The sequence below is a fragment of the Gekko japonicus genome, unplaced genomic scaffold, assembly GCF_001447785.1.
Source record: "Gekko japonicus isolate JY-2015 unplaced genomic scaffold, Gekko_japonicus_V1.1 scaffold1267, whole genome shotgun sequence".
Taxonomy (NCBI): Eukaryota; Metazoa; Chordata; class Lepidosauria; order Squamata; family Gekkonidae; genus Gekko; species Gekko japonicus.
In genome coordinates this window covers 71,958-85,992 of record NW_015165275.1, presented here as the reverse complement: position 1 = coordinate 85,992, position 14,035 = coordinate 71,958, and the positions used below count along the sequence as shown (strand labels likewise).

General features: G+C 50.1%; 2 protein-coding genes across 2 annotated transcripts in view; both read right to left on the bottom strand.

The window, feature by feature from the left end:
• Nucleotides 1–5,805: 5,805 nt before the first annotated feature.
• Nucleotides 5,806–10,091, bottom strand: LOC107109582 (IgGFc-binding protein-like). Its single transcript, XM_015410247.1, has 3 exons — nt 10,028–10,091; nt 8,328–8,530; nt 5,806–6,381 (listed from the first exon to the last, which is right to left on the bottom strand). Exons 1-3 carry the CDS (start codon nt 10,089–10,091, stop codon nt 5,863–5,865), a joined length of 786 nt encoding a protein of 261 aa, XP_015265733.1. The 3' UTR covers nt 5,806–5,862.
• Nucleotides 10,092–10,332: 241 nt separating this feature from the next.
• LOC107109581 (IgGFc-binding protein-like) overlaps nt 10,333–14,035 on the bottom strand; it is a 65,919-nt gene continuing 62,216 nt past the window's right edge. The window contains exons 17-18 of the mRNA XM_015410246.1: nt 11,917–12,509; nt 10,333–10,911 (exon numbers count right to left, since the gene is read on the bottom strand). Coding sequence (XP_015265732.1) covers nt 10,333–10,911; nt 11,917–12,509 — 1,172 coding nt within the window. The remainder of the gene's footprint in view (nt 10,912–11,916; nt 12,510–14,035) is intronic.

Genomic DNA, 14,035 nt, shown 5'->3' with positions numbered 1-14,035 from the left:
TGTTCCCTCTAAGCCGTGGAGTCTCATGAGCAAAAATTCTACTTTGTGAGCTACTGGCATTAAACTTGTGAGCGAGCGATTTGGCTACTGCATAAACTAGTTTGCTCTGGAGCCCTCCTTCCTGAGCTAAGACAAAAATGTCTGAGTCAGTTAAAAAACTGTGAGCTAGCTCACACTAACTCAGCTTAGAGGGAACACTGGTCCTGAATTCCACATTTATCAGACCTCCATTGTTTCCCCCTCATCTCATTCCATGACCTCATGGGCTGCTGGGAGGGGGAAATGCTTGGTATTTGGATATGGAGACTCTAGGGGCGATTTCGCACTAGAGCTGCCTCGCGGCGCAGCCACCGTTTGCCCCGACACTATTTGTCAATTTCACACCCGAGGCTGCGGGGCTGCATTTGACCGGCGGCTTCGCCCGATTTCCTCCGCAGTTTCATGATCCTCAAAAACCAGGATCACGAAACTGCGGAGGAAATCGGGTGAAGCCACGAGTCAAAATGCAGCCCCGCAGCTTCGGGTGTGAAATTGACATATTTGTGTCGTGGCAAATGGCGGCTGCGCCGTGAGGCAGCTCTAGTGCGAAATCGCCCTGGCTTTATGCTCCTAAATATTACTGGGGAGGGAGGAAGTTGACACGGGCAGTGATTAAAATGTGGAATTCGCTGCCCGAGGATGTCATGATGGCCACAGGAATAAACAGCTGTAGAAGGGGATGAGATAGATTGATGGAGGATAAGTCTATCAATGGCTACTAGCCACGGGGACTGAGGGGGACCTCCACATTCAGAGGCACTAAGGCTCTGAGTCCCAGTGCCAGGAGGCAACATCAGGGGAAACCTCTATGCCTGGTTGCTGGCCATCCAGAGGTTGGCCACGATGTCGGACAAAATGCTGGACTAGATGGACCATTGGTCTGATCCAGCAGGGCTCTTCTTATGTTCTTATTTTTAGCAGCATCCCCTGTGTATGCTCAGCAAGGAACAATCGACTTCCCCTCTGCTGCTTTCTTGTTCAAGAGACAGAACTGGGTTGTTTGGATGTTGCTTTCTGAGGGGGAACCTTAAGCCATCCAGGAATTATAGAAGCGCCAGTGCCTTCCCCTCTCCCCTTCTCTGTGCAGATAGACGCAAATGCCTGCTCTAGTTTGGAGCACATTGATCTGTATGTAGTATCTCCTCTATGGTCTTCTCCCCTGCCCCATTTTCTATAGAGCCATCAAGCTGGGATAGGCTGCGGTTCAGGGGTAAAGCTCCTGCTTGGCATATGGAAGGCCGCTGGTTCAATCCCTGCCCCTTCCAGTTAAAGGACAGCAGATATCAGGAAGCTCCGCCTGAGTCCCTGGAGTACCAGTCAGGGTGGACAACGATGTATTCAGTCATCCAATCAATGCTCCCTCTAAGCTGTGGAGGCTTGTGCACAAAAATTCTACTTTGCGAGCTACTGGCATTGAAGTTATGAGTGAGCGATTTGGCTGCTGAGATAAATTAGTTTGTTTGGGAGCCATCCTTCCTGAGCTAAGACGAAAAATGTGTGAGCTGGAGGCTAAAAAACTGTGAGCTAGCTCACGCTAACTCAGCTTAGAGGGAACACTGCATCCAATGCTCTTATTTGGTACAGAGCACGTTCCTATATTGAAGGCTCTTCCCTGAGTAAGATTTCCGTCCAAGCTCTGAGACATGAACATATGAAGCTGCTCTCTGCTGGGTCAGTCCACTGGTCCCTCAAGGTCATGACTGTCTACTCAAGACAGGCAGCATCATTCCAGAGTCTCAGAGTGAGGTCTTTCACATCACCTTCTGCCTGTTCCTTAACTGGAAGCAATGGGATTGAACTTGGGACCGCCTGCGCACTGAGCAGATGCTCGGCCTCCGAGCCGCAATCCTTCTCCAGCTTTTACAATGAGACAGCTTGCTATATGGTACTAAACTGTGTGCCATAACAATTGACTGAGAGGAAATCCTGTCTCCTAGGGGGCTTTTGAAAGACAATCCCACTTCTTTTGATAAAGCCTGATTTCAGGAGGAAGAATCGCAAATGCTGCAGGCCAAGGGACTCCGGAACAGCTGTAACATTTCCAAATCCGTAGATTCTTTTATTGACATTTATCACATGATTGCATTGCATAACATGCTTTGTTTGTACAGCAGAGTGTTGAGGCTGTGTAGGTGCAAAGCTATATCCTGGGAAGTGGCTGTGATTGATGGTCGCGGACGTCGCTGGAGGCGCCGGTTCCACGGTTACTTGCGGTTATTACTCACTGGCAGAGAAACAGAACAAAGTTAGAGTCCAGAGCGCGTGGACGCTTCTTCAGATATACTGAAACAGACTTCCTTAAGCATTACCTATAGGTGGGGGGCAGGGTGAGTTCCCAGGAAGGGCTAATTAGAGTCAAGACACATAAGTAACTGAGCAATAAGAATAGCTAAGTTTGGATTAACGCAGTTGGTGAAGACCTGTGGATAGCAGCAGATTAGCATACAGATAATAAAAGAGCTCGCAAACAGATGTGAGAACAAAGTCTGAGAAACGGACCATTAGAGGGTCTCTGTGAAATCCAAGCAGCAGTTGCTCTAGAAGGCAATTTCTAGATAGCCCAATATGGCTAAACTGGAGGGAAACCACTCCAGGAACCCTTTTTCATGCCCGCAGAGGAGCACAGGGGGGATTTTATGCTCTCTCTGCTCTCACTTAAAGATGTAAATGCTTTTGGGTAGAGATCTCTGATGCTCTGAGATCAAAGACTTGCTTGTGGGAAACAGGCGGGATAGACATTGAATTAATAATAATAACAACAAGAACAGCAGCACAGCCGCAACAACAATGAAAGAGACCAAACTAGGGTCGCCAACTCCAGGTTCTGATGTTCTTGGAGATCCGGGGGTGTGGCTCGGGGAGGGTGGGGTTTGGGGAGGAGAGAGACCTCAGCGGGGGGTAGAATGCCATAGAGAGTCCACCCTCCGAAGCATCTGCTTCCTTCAGGGGGGCTGGTCTCTGTTGTCTGGAGATCAGTCGTGATCCCAGAAGACCTCCAGGCCCCATCTGGAGGCTGGCCGGCCTACTCCAAACTCCTCGTGACTCTGGGATCTGTGCCTGGATCTCCAGACAAGCAGAAAGCAGCTGGAGGGAAGGGGTACAGGTAGGTTTAGGGCTGTAGCACAGCAGGCAAAGGGAGGTTAATGTGTTGCCCCCACCCCATTTTCCTAACCAGAAATCTCCCCTGCACCGGGCTGCTTTGAGGCTCAGTATAGAAAAAAGACAGACTCCGTATGGGTACCTCTCCCCCCCCCCCCATTCTGACTGTAAGGCCGCCTGGGGTGAGCATTTTTGATCAGGGAAGTAGCACAAGGTGCGGAGTTAACTGAGCAGAACCACGGCCCCCCTAATCCATATCTTATACAGTTGTGTTTTGGAATGAGAACATCTGAGAATACAGTCTCAAATTCCCCAACATCGCACATAGGTCATCCCTCAGAAGCAAGCATCGGGATGAGGAAAGGACCTGTCAGCTTTCACTTTCAAACTGCAAGGATCCAGTTGTCAAGTCTACCCTTTTCCCAAGAGAACCAGATCGTCAGGTATTCCTATCTGCCATTATACATTTAAGGCAGTTTCATAGCTGTTCTGCCAGTGGCTCATACCCAAGGAATCGTGGGAAATATTTCTGGCAAGGATTGTGGGATCTCACAAAACTACAGTTCCCAGACTTCTTTGGGACAAGAACCCTTGGAAGATAAATGAGTTGTTTCTATTGCTTTGCATTTATAATGCAGCTTTAGCACGTCCTCTAATGTATCGCTCCAAAAATAGCTAGGCGGGACAGACTGAAGCTTCAGGACTGCTGCCAAATCACTCACCAGCCACAGAAGTCTCCAGCTTTCCAGGCATCAATCACCTCGGCAATGTTCCCCACAATTTTCCCATTGGGTAGCCTCAGGTCATCGTCACTGTCCCCGTTGAAATTTCCACAGGATGCGCACAGCTTGCCTTCCAGGCTCGCCTTGGCCTTCACGGTCACTTCCCCTCTGAGGCCGAAGAGGACCTGAAGAGCTGTGCCTTGACTGATTGTAACAACATCCTCAGACAGGCGGATGGATACAGCTTCGGAGACAGTCACCGGGAGCTGCACTGGACGTCCGTTCACCTGGAACACACAGGGAGGGAGGGAGCAGGAGACCTTCTCAGAACCACTTCACGAATCCACGCTAACAAACTTGGAACCACCTGTTACGATCAAGGTGGACTTTCTTTTTGTTTCTATGGAGGCTTAAGGATTCCAAGTCCACATTAGTGTCTGTGAGGCAGAAAAGAACTCCAGGCGGTAAGAGATTTCATTGTGGACTTGCAGTGAAGACTGGCATCAAGAAAACAAGTATAGCGGCTGATTCTATCATTACAACAATGTGCAGTATTGGCAGCCATGTTTCTCAGTTGGCCTTCATTTGTTAGGAGGAGGAGGAAGAAGAAGCAGAGGAAGAGGAAGAGGAAGAGGAGGAGATTGGATTTATACTCCAGCCTTCACTCGGAGTCTCAGAGCAGCTTACAAACTCCTTTCCCGTCCCCTCCCCACAACAGACACCCTGTGAGGTAGGTGGGGCTGAGAGAGCTCTGACAGAAACTGCTCTTTTTCAAGAATACCTCTGACAGAACTATGGCTTGCCCAAGGTCATCCACCAGCTGCGAGTGGACGAGTGGGGAATCAAACCCAGTTCTCCCAGATTAGAGTCCACACATTTAACCCACTACAGCAAACTGGGTCTTATACCCCTTCTTCATACTGCTTGAAATCATGTACTATAAAACAAGTTAATTGTACACAGTGGTGGAAAGCGCCATCAAGTCACTGTACAGTTTTCAAGGCAAGAGATTAACAGAAGTGGTTTGCCATTGCCTACCTCTGCGTAGCCGCCCCACGCCTCCTTGGTGGTCCAAGGAATAACCAGAGCTCCTTGGTGGTCCAAGGAATAACCAGAGCTGACCCTACTTAGCTTCTGAAGTCTCCCAAGATCAGGCCACTCTGGGCCATCCAGGGCAGGTATATCTCTCCTTCCCCTCACCGGTTTCCAGTATTAGCCCCAATTACCGAGTGCAAGCCAAGCCTTTCAAAAATTCTCCCTTGCTCCTCGCCCTTGTGCATGTGATCTGCTCATTCTCTACTGAAATGACAGACTAGGGGATTACTTCTGCTGAAGGGCCATTACCTATGTACACCCCTGCACAGGGAATTTGCAGATTCTGGTACAATATACCTCTGCCCAGGTCAAAAGATTTGTTCACCCAGAACTCCAAGGTCAAAACCCAAACCCAAATCTATGCTCATACTGGGGGGCGGAAGTAAAAAATTCACCAGAGTGAAGACATATGAGAATGGTGAAGTCCTGTAGGCTAGGTGGGGACTTGAAACCAGAATTAACTGGATCAAGCCATGACCAGGTGCAGGAAAAAAAGGTACTAAGAAGTCAGTTTCACGTGAAAAATTCCATGTTTAAGTTCTAGTTGTGTGTGCTTATCTGGGTGTAGGGTTGCCAGCTCTGGGTTGGGAAGTACCTGGAGGTTTTGGGGGGTGGAGCCTGAGGAGGGCGGGGTTTGGGGAGGGGAGGGCCTTCATGCCATAGAGCCCACCTTCTAAGGTGGCCATTTTCTCCAGGTGATCAGTTCAGTTGTAATAGTGGGAAATCTCCAGCCATCACCTGGGGGTTGGCAACCATATCTGGAGGACTGTAAATGTACTTAGGAGAGGCCCACACACACACACACACACACACACACACACACACACAAGAGATTCTGCTTTTGCTGTCTCCCGTGCTCGTATGATAAAGAATTCAACAGCTTTGGAAAGTACTTTAGTGTCTCTCTTCAACAGGAGGTTACAGCCGACTCCAGCCCATTCTGAAAAGCAGTAAGCAATGCATCCAATGGTTTTGCGCATGCTCCCCCTGGCTGTATCACAGGCTCCGTCTGCAGTGACCCATATGGTAAAACAGGTTCCCTTACCCAAGCCTCCTTGTTCTTGTTGATGGCAATAAAGGTCTCTCGGAAGAAGACGTAGATGGCCACACCGGCCATCCCCTCGCTGTCTCTGCAAGATTTCACATCCACGATCACCCGGAACCAGGAAAGGTCTGCACTGTTACAGAGAGATGCCACTTCGTAGGCCCCCGCGTAGAGCATTTCCCCCGAGGCGCCATCGAAGGAGGTGAGCTGGCCTCCTACGGCGAGCGTACACTGGGCCTCCTGCCTCACACATCCGCGCACGCCGTTCTTAAGGGTGCAGGTCTCCCCAGCCTTGCAGCTGAGCTTCGCACAGGTGAGCTGGCCTGAGGCATGGCAGGTACATTTCTCTGAGCAGTCCCTGGAGACGAGGCTTTCTTCAGCCTGCGGGGAGATTCCCAGACAAACGAGTTCATGAATCGCACCAGTCTCAAGTCAAACAATTTTTTTTAAAGACTTAGTTCATGAAAATAGAAATCTCCCTCCGCAGAAAACCCCAACTTTTCAAACTTAGATTCTAGGTTTCTAAGGGGGCATTGTCACCTAACCAAATCCAGAAGTGTTTCTTTCTTGAAATGACAACTTGAGCAAATCGTTAGGCGTAATTTTTCCCCCCAGTTAGGGAAATGAAAGAATCAAAGAAGCCAGGGGTCGTTTTGTAGAAAAAGAGCTAGGGGAACTCATTAGCATAACTCATTAGCATATGCCACACACCCTGACATCACCGGAAGTGTGTCATGAGGCCACACCCCCTGACATCACCAGAAGTGTGTGTCACCCACCACTCAGTTAGTCTTAGTCTTAAAGGTTAGTCTTAAAGGTGCTATTTGTTAGTCTTAAAGGTGCTATTTGAACTCTTGGACTATTTTGCAGCAACAGACTAACACAGCTACCTCGGGGAAGCTCCTAGAGTTAGAATATTTAGAGAGCCAGTCTGGCATACCACTTAAACTAGGATCTGAGAGACCCTGGTTTAGGGTTGGCAGCTCTGGTTTGGGAAATACCTGGATATTTGGGGGGTGGAGCCTGAGGAGGACGGGGTTTGAGGCATAATGCCATAGAGTCGAACTTCCAAATTCCTGGAGGAATTGTATAGTTCTCGATGCTTGAAAAAAGCAAAGAACATTCTGCAGGATTTGTCACACCCTGAACACTCCCTGTTTGAACTGCTGCCTTCGGGTAGAAGATATAGGACAATTAAAACAAGGACAAACAGATTAAAAAACAGTTTTTATTCGAGAGCTATTATTGCTTTAAATGCTGTAGAGTCGAACTTCCAAAGCAGCCATTTTCTCCAGGTAAACTGATCTCTTTCAACTAGAGATCAGTTGTAATAGGAGATCTCCAGCCACCACCTGGAGGTTGGCAACCCTACCCTGGTTCCAATCCCTACTCTACTATGGAAGCTTACTGGGTAACTTTGGGCCTGTCACTCTCTCTCACTCTCTCTCTTTCTCAGCCTAACCTACCTCACAGGGTTGTTGTGAGGATAAAATGGAGGAGAGGAGAACGATGTAAGCTTGGTTGGGTCCCCACTGGGGAGAAAGGCAGGCTACAAATGAACAAAATAATAATGAATATTATTATTATTCAATTCATTTATACCCCACCTCTCTCCCCAAACCCAAGGCGGCTTACATCATTCCCTTCTCCATTTTATTCCCGGAACACCCCTGTGAGGTAGATTCAGCTGGGGCAGGAACGCACAGGAATGGAGTTCCGGCTGGCTCCTGAGTTGGCCACGCCCAGCAGGAACCCATTAGCATAACAGGCCACACACACCCAACAGCAGAAACACATTAGGATTGGCTACATTAGGGGGTGTGTGGCCTAACATGCAAAGGAGTTCCTGCTACAAAAAAAGGCCTTGGGTTTTGACAACAAACTAGGTCAACAGAATAAGAAGCAAAAGGTGGGTGTGGCCGAATGACCACACTTCTGGTAACATGGGGGTGTGGCCTAATATGCTAATCTGCCATGCTATTGGGGTGTGGCCTAATATGCTAATGAGTTCCTGCTGGGCTTTTTCTACAAAAAGAGCGCTGCAGCTGAGAGAGAAACTGACAGGCCCAAGGTCACCCAGCCAGCTTCCATGGCAGAGCACGGATTCGAACTTGGGTCTCCCAGATCGTAGTCTAACATTCTAACCACTACACCATGCCGGCTCTCCCAGGTGTGCTAGCTATTTCCCAGCAAGAAAGGCGTGTTCCAAAGCAGTACTCCCCCCCCCCCAGACAGTCTGAAGTGCTGCAACCTACTCCGCTGGCCCAAGACTCTACCATCACATTCTGCTGCATGCACAGACCAGACACACCAGACCTGAAACCCACCTGGATGTAGTGCCCATTATGCATGCAGCCACACCTCTCCATGGGTGCACATGTTCCCCCATCAGACACGTAGCCGACGTCACACTGGCAGCCTTCAAAGCATTTCTTGGTACACAGGGATGGAGCGGCAGACAGGCCAGCGCAGGTGAGATCACAGGACCTGGTGCAGGACTCATAGTGGCTGTTGGCTGGGCAGGAGAAAGCTGGAGACAGAAGGGAAACAAAAAGTTAAGGCTGCCAACAGGCTTGGAAGCTGAGCCTGGCAACCCCTGGAAGCTTTTGTGGCAGGGCTAGGCATTGCATGACGCCACAGGTCACTTCCAGTCCCACCACGCCACCCGTCACCACGACACTGTAGCAATCCTCGAAATCTCAGTGATAAATCCATGGAGATTCGGGGGATTGCTAGAGTGTTGCCATGATCCATGTCATCACTCTGGCTATGTGACTGGAAGCGATGTTGTAATCAGTGTTCCCTCTAAGCTGAGTTAGTGTGAGCTGGCTCACAGTTTTTTAGTCTCTGGCTCACACATTAATGTCTTAGCTCAGGAAGGATGGCTTCAGAGCAAACTAATTTATGCAGTAGACAAATCGCTCGCTCACAACTTTAATGCCAGTAGCTCACAAAGTAGAATTTTTGCTCACAGGGCTCCACAGCTTAGAGGGAGCATTGGTTGTAATATCATTCGCCACAGCAGCAACCCCCCTCCGTTTTCTCCAGCTGATGCACTAGGCCGCAGCAGGCAGCTGGAGGTGGGGGTTTGAGAGTTTCCCCACTATAGCAGGAGACCTGGTCTCCCTACAGCAGAGTTGCTGGATTCTCTTTCATTCAAGGATGATGCCAAGTCAGTTGCAGAGATGGTAGGTTGTGAACAATCCATTCATCCCCCCTCCAACTCCCTTTATAGTGCAAAGGGAAAGATTTGGCACCCAGTTAAGGCTGGCAACTCCAATTCAGGAAATTCCTGGAAGTTTGGGGGCAGTGCCTTCAGACGGAAGAGTATGGGAAGGGGACAGAGCTTCCGTAGAAGAAACAGAAGTCCTACAGCATCTACCATCTACAACCACTAGGACATCTGTGTTAAGTCAGTTACTTGACAAAGAGTCAGAGAGTGATTTCAGCAAAAGATCAGCTTTATTCAGCGACTCGTAACTCAACTCCAAACAGATCGACATGAATAGCCAGAACAGCTTTTAACTTGAAGCGGTTCTACTTTTAAACTCTCCCGGCTAATGTAGCCACACGCCCTATTATACAATATCAACCTATGAGGTTGCATAGATAAGGTCCAATCACAATAGTTCCCGCTCTTGGAACTGGCTGTTGGTGATTGGTCGGTTCTTCCTGGGCTACCAATTACAAGGGAGGGATTAGGATCCTAGCCCAGGATGAAAGCTTCACATGGTGTTTCAATGACAGAGTTCACATACATACTTCGGTCAGATTGAATACACCATAATCTGTTTCTCCTAGACTTAGGGTTGCCAGCCCCCAGGTGGGAGCGAAGGATCCCCTGATTTCACGGGCTCCAGCCCACCACTGGCCAGCAGGGTGAAGCCCCGCCCCCAACAGCCATGGCTCGGCATGACGTCCCGGCATGATGACATCACATGGAAGTGACATCATCACACAGAGGATTTTGGGTGGTGACGGTCTGGTATTTTGGGTAAAACTCAATATTTTGCCCAAAATACCAGACCGTCACTGTATGACGCCCCCAGCATGATGACGTCACTTCCGCAAGACATCATCACACCGGACATGTCGCATGGAACAATGTCATCCCTCCCCTCTCCCACTCCCAGGAGGCTCCCTCCCACCCCCTGCTGGCAGAAGAAAAGGACCTGGCAACCCCACCTAGACTCAACCCTCTGACTCTGCCATTACCTTGAGGGTACTGATCTCTGTAGTCCGGAGACCAACTGACATTCCAGGAGAACTCTAGGCCTCACCCTGAGGCTGACAACCCCACGCCCCAAAGCCAGAAATCTCTGACCGATTTTTTCACTTACGGCAGAAGGAAGGTGTCCTCCACGCCTCGATCTTCACTCCTGCTGCTTGGCACACGGTCACGTAAGCCTGAAGGCTCTGGCAGAGGATTTCTTTTGCCCCACCGGCCGCACACATGCTGTACAGGCAGAGGTCAAAATAGCTCGCAGCCCTCACTACAGGGTGGCAATCTCGGAAAGGGCCCGATTTAGCTACGATCAGGCCACAAGAGCTCTCCTCCCGGAATGGGCTCGTCTTGATCGAGGAGCAGTCGGGGCAACTCTGCCTGCAGCCGTCCGAACAAGCGGCGTTCTGGACAGGAACCTTCCAGGACACCCCAAATTCAGTCACATTCTGGGTCGTTTTCTCATTGGACAGTCGGAATTCGTCAGTCTTGTCACCGTTGAAGTTGCCACACAAGCCGCACATATGTCCTTGGTACGTGCTGGGAATGGACACCAGAACGTAATAGGAGGGATCGTAGAGGACCTTCAGGCCAAAATTGGTCTGGATCACGATATTCTTCCCTTCTTGATTCACCCAAACGTTTCTCCTCCCTATCACCAGCGGCAGAGCAAAGATCTCTCCATCCACCTGTGCCAACAGAAGAGGGGGAAGATCTGTGAGCCACCTCTGGGTTGGGAAATACCTGGGGATTTGGGGGTGGAGCTTGAGGAGGGCGGGGTTTGGGGAGGGGCGGGACCTCAGCAGGGTCTAATGCCATAGAGTCCACCCTCCAGAGCGGCCATTTTCTCCAGGGGAACTGATCTCTGACACCTGGAGATCAGTTGTAATCCCAGGAAATCTCCAGCCACCGCCTGGAGGCTGGCAACCCTGGGGCGACCTGAAGACTGACAACTTCACCTCTGACATGGAAGCATGAGTGAGCGAAACAAAGGCGGCAGATGTCCTCTGTCTAGGCTAGGGTTGCTAACTCTGGGGTGGGAAGGTCCCGGAGATTTGGGAGTGAAACTTGGGGAGGGGAGGGACTTCAGTGGAGGTATAATATGCAATCTACCCTCCAAAGCAGCCATATTCTTCAGGGTACCTGATCTCTGTCATCTGGGGATCAACTGTAATTCCAGGAGATCTCCAGGTCCCACCTATCTCCCCCACTTCTCTTCTGTTATTTTCTGCCAAAAAATGAGGGGAATTATTTTCTTTCTTTCTTTACACCCAAGGAAGTGAGCTCCGACTCACAAAATCTCATACTATTAAAGGTGTCACTGGACTTCCCTCTGTTTGTAGGCAGGGTCTGTGTGCACTTGGAGGAAGCGAAGCACTGCTGAAGAAGAAATGTGGGGAGGGGGTTCAGAGGAAAAGTCAGATCTCGGAAGCTAAGCAAGGTCGGCCTTGACTAGTATTTAGAAGGGCAACCTCCAAGGAATGCCAGGGTCGTGACTCAGAAGCAGGCAATGGCCAACCACCTCTGAAACATCTCTTGCCTTAAAAAACCAAGTATAGCTCACCACCTAGTGGTGCCGAACACTAAAGAGCTAGAACTTCAGGTTGCCAGACAATCTTAGGCTCTCCTGGGTGTTCTATACACAATGCCATACAATTATTATTACTATTGTAAAAACAGAAAAGGGGACCCACCTGAACCTTCCCATTCATTCCCTTTGCAAGGCTGATGGTGTAGCCACGAATGGTGACCACGACTTCCTTGGTCCTCCCTTTGCCGGCACCGGAACTCTCGTTCTCCACCACCACAGAAAACTGTTCAAGGCCAGGATCTTGGCTGCAGACTTTGGCCAAGGTGTAAGCACAAGAGCCTGGGAAGATGATTGTCTCTCTATCAAACGTCAGGTAGTGGGATCCTCCGGACACGCTGCATTTGCCGCAGCCAATGGGGTGGCAGCCCTGGATGCCGCCCCGCACCCCGCACTCCTCGTTGTCCCCACAGGAGACTCTCTGGCACTCCACGGCTCCGTTGTCCACGCAGCGGCACCTCTCCCGGCAGGAGGGGCTGGGGAAGAAAGCGTCGCCCTTCTTGTGGTACCTGCCCTGATGCATGCAGCCGCACTCCCCGATGGGGACGCACTGATCTCCGCTCAGCACAAAGCCGGCGTTGCAGTAGCAGCCTTCTTTGCAGGAGGTCTGACACCCGTCGGGAGCTGAAAGGCCGTGGCAGGTGGTGGGGCACCCGTTTCCACAGAGCTCGTAGTGAGAATTACGGGGGCAGGAAAGGCCTGGAAAAGGAACACAAAAGAGACTGTGTGAAGAACTAGGAGAGAGAAAAGCAACTCTGGAGCAGTCTCAGGTTCGGCAGGGATCTCGGCAGGGCTGGGATCAGGATTGGTGCACACTTTGGTTTCACACTATCGGTTGAAAAGTAGACTCCCCACTAATGCTCTTCATGCATGGCCTGCTTTAGCACAGCTGGGTCCTTTCTTGGGTGGCTGCAGCAGGACTGGGGCTAGGGTTGCCAATTCCCAGGTGGCACCTAGACGTTCTCACCCAAGCACCATCTCCTGCTATTACAGTTGATCTCCAGATGACCAAGGTCAGTTCCCCTGGAGAAAATGGCTGCTTTGGAGGGCAGACTCTACGGCATTATACCTTGCTGAGGTCCATCCCCTTCCCAAACCCCGCCCTCCCCAGGCTGCACCCCCCCAAATCTCCAGGAATTTCCCAGCCCAGAGCTGGCAGCCCTAGGGGAGGCCCAGGCATAAATCATCCTCAGCCATGAAGCTCCTTGAGTGGCCTTGGGTCAGCCATTCTCTTTCAGTCCGCCCTACCTCATAGGGTTGTTGTGAGGTCAGAATGAGGAAAACTGAAAGCAGGGCCCTGACCTGGATAGCGCAGGCAAGCCCAATCTCATCAGATCTCAGAAGCTAAACCCTGGCAAGTATTTGGGAGGCCTCCAAGGAATACCAGGGTTTGGGCCACAGAGACAAGCAATCAAGCCACCTCTCGGAAACATCCAAACCCCATTAGGGATCACCAGAAGCCCCTGTGACCGATTTCACACAAGAGCTGCGCCGCGGTCGCGCCTCCCTTTGCCCTGCTTCTATCGGTCAATTTCCCACTTGAAGCCGCACGGCCACATTTTGACCCACGGCTTCGCCCGATTTTCCCCGCGGTTTCGTGATCCTGTTTTTTGAGGTAAAATCGGGCAAAGCCGCGAGTCAAAATGCAGCCGTGCGGCTTCGGGTGGGAAATTGACCAATAGAAGTGGGGCAAAGGGAGGCGCGCCTGTGGCACAGCTCTTGTGTGAAATCGGTCCATGACTTCCAAGCTTTCAAGCATGCACACACACACAAAAAAAATACCCCCAAAAAAGAAAAAAGAAAACTGAAAGCATGTATGCTAACATGAGCTCCTAGAAGAAAGGGTAGGATTTTTTTTTTAAAAAGTATGACATCTGAACTGCTTTCTTTCTGTATTGCAAGAAAAAAAAATATAGCATTTGTTTAATTTTGATGCTTTTTCTAAGGGGGGGGGAACTACAGCTGCTCAGGTCATTTAATATTAATTTAATTTAATGTAGCATTTAAATAAACAATGAACTGTTTAAATAAGCAGCACATGTCACGTTTGTGCCAACTGAAACGTCTGTTTGGATTAAGAAGTTATGTAGGCCTGTGGCAGAGACGCTGCACATCATCAATTTAATTAGGCAAAGGTTATTTAGGTAAAGGTTTCCCTTGCTCGAAAGCCAGTTGAATCCGACTCTAGGGATGCGGTGCTCATCTCTGTTCCAAGCTGAAGAGCC

What these genes read in the sequence shown, in the direction of transcription:
- LOC107109582 (XM_015410247.1), bottom strand. Translation starts at nt 10,091, where the DNA reads ATGTCCGGTGTGATGATGTCTTGCGGAAGTGACGTCATCATGCTGGGG. An exon ending in GGGGGCGTCATACAGTGACG is followed by an intron (nt 8,531 to 10,027) that starts GTCTGGTATTTT and finishes TTCTGTCTCCAG; the next exon opens with CTTTCTCCTGCCCAGCCAAC. An exon ending in ATAATGGGCACTACATCCAG is followed by an intron (nt 6,382 to 8,327) that starts GTGGGTTTCAGG and finishes ATCTCCCCGCAG; the next exon opens with GCTGAAGAAAGCCTCGTCTC.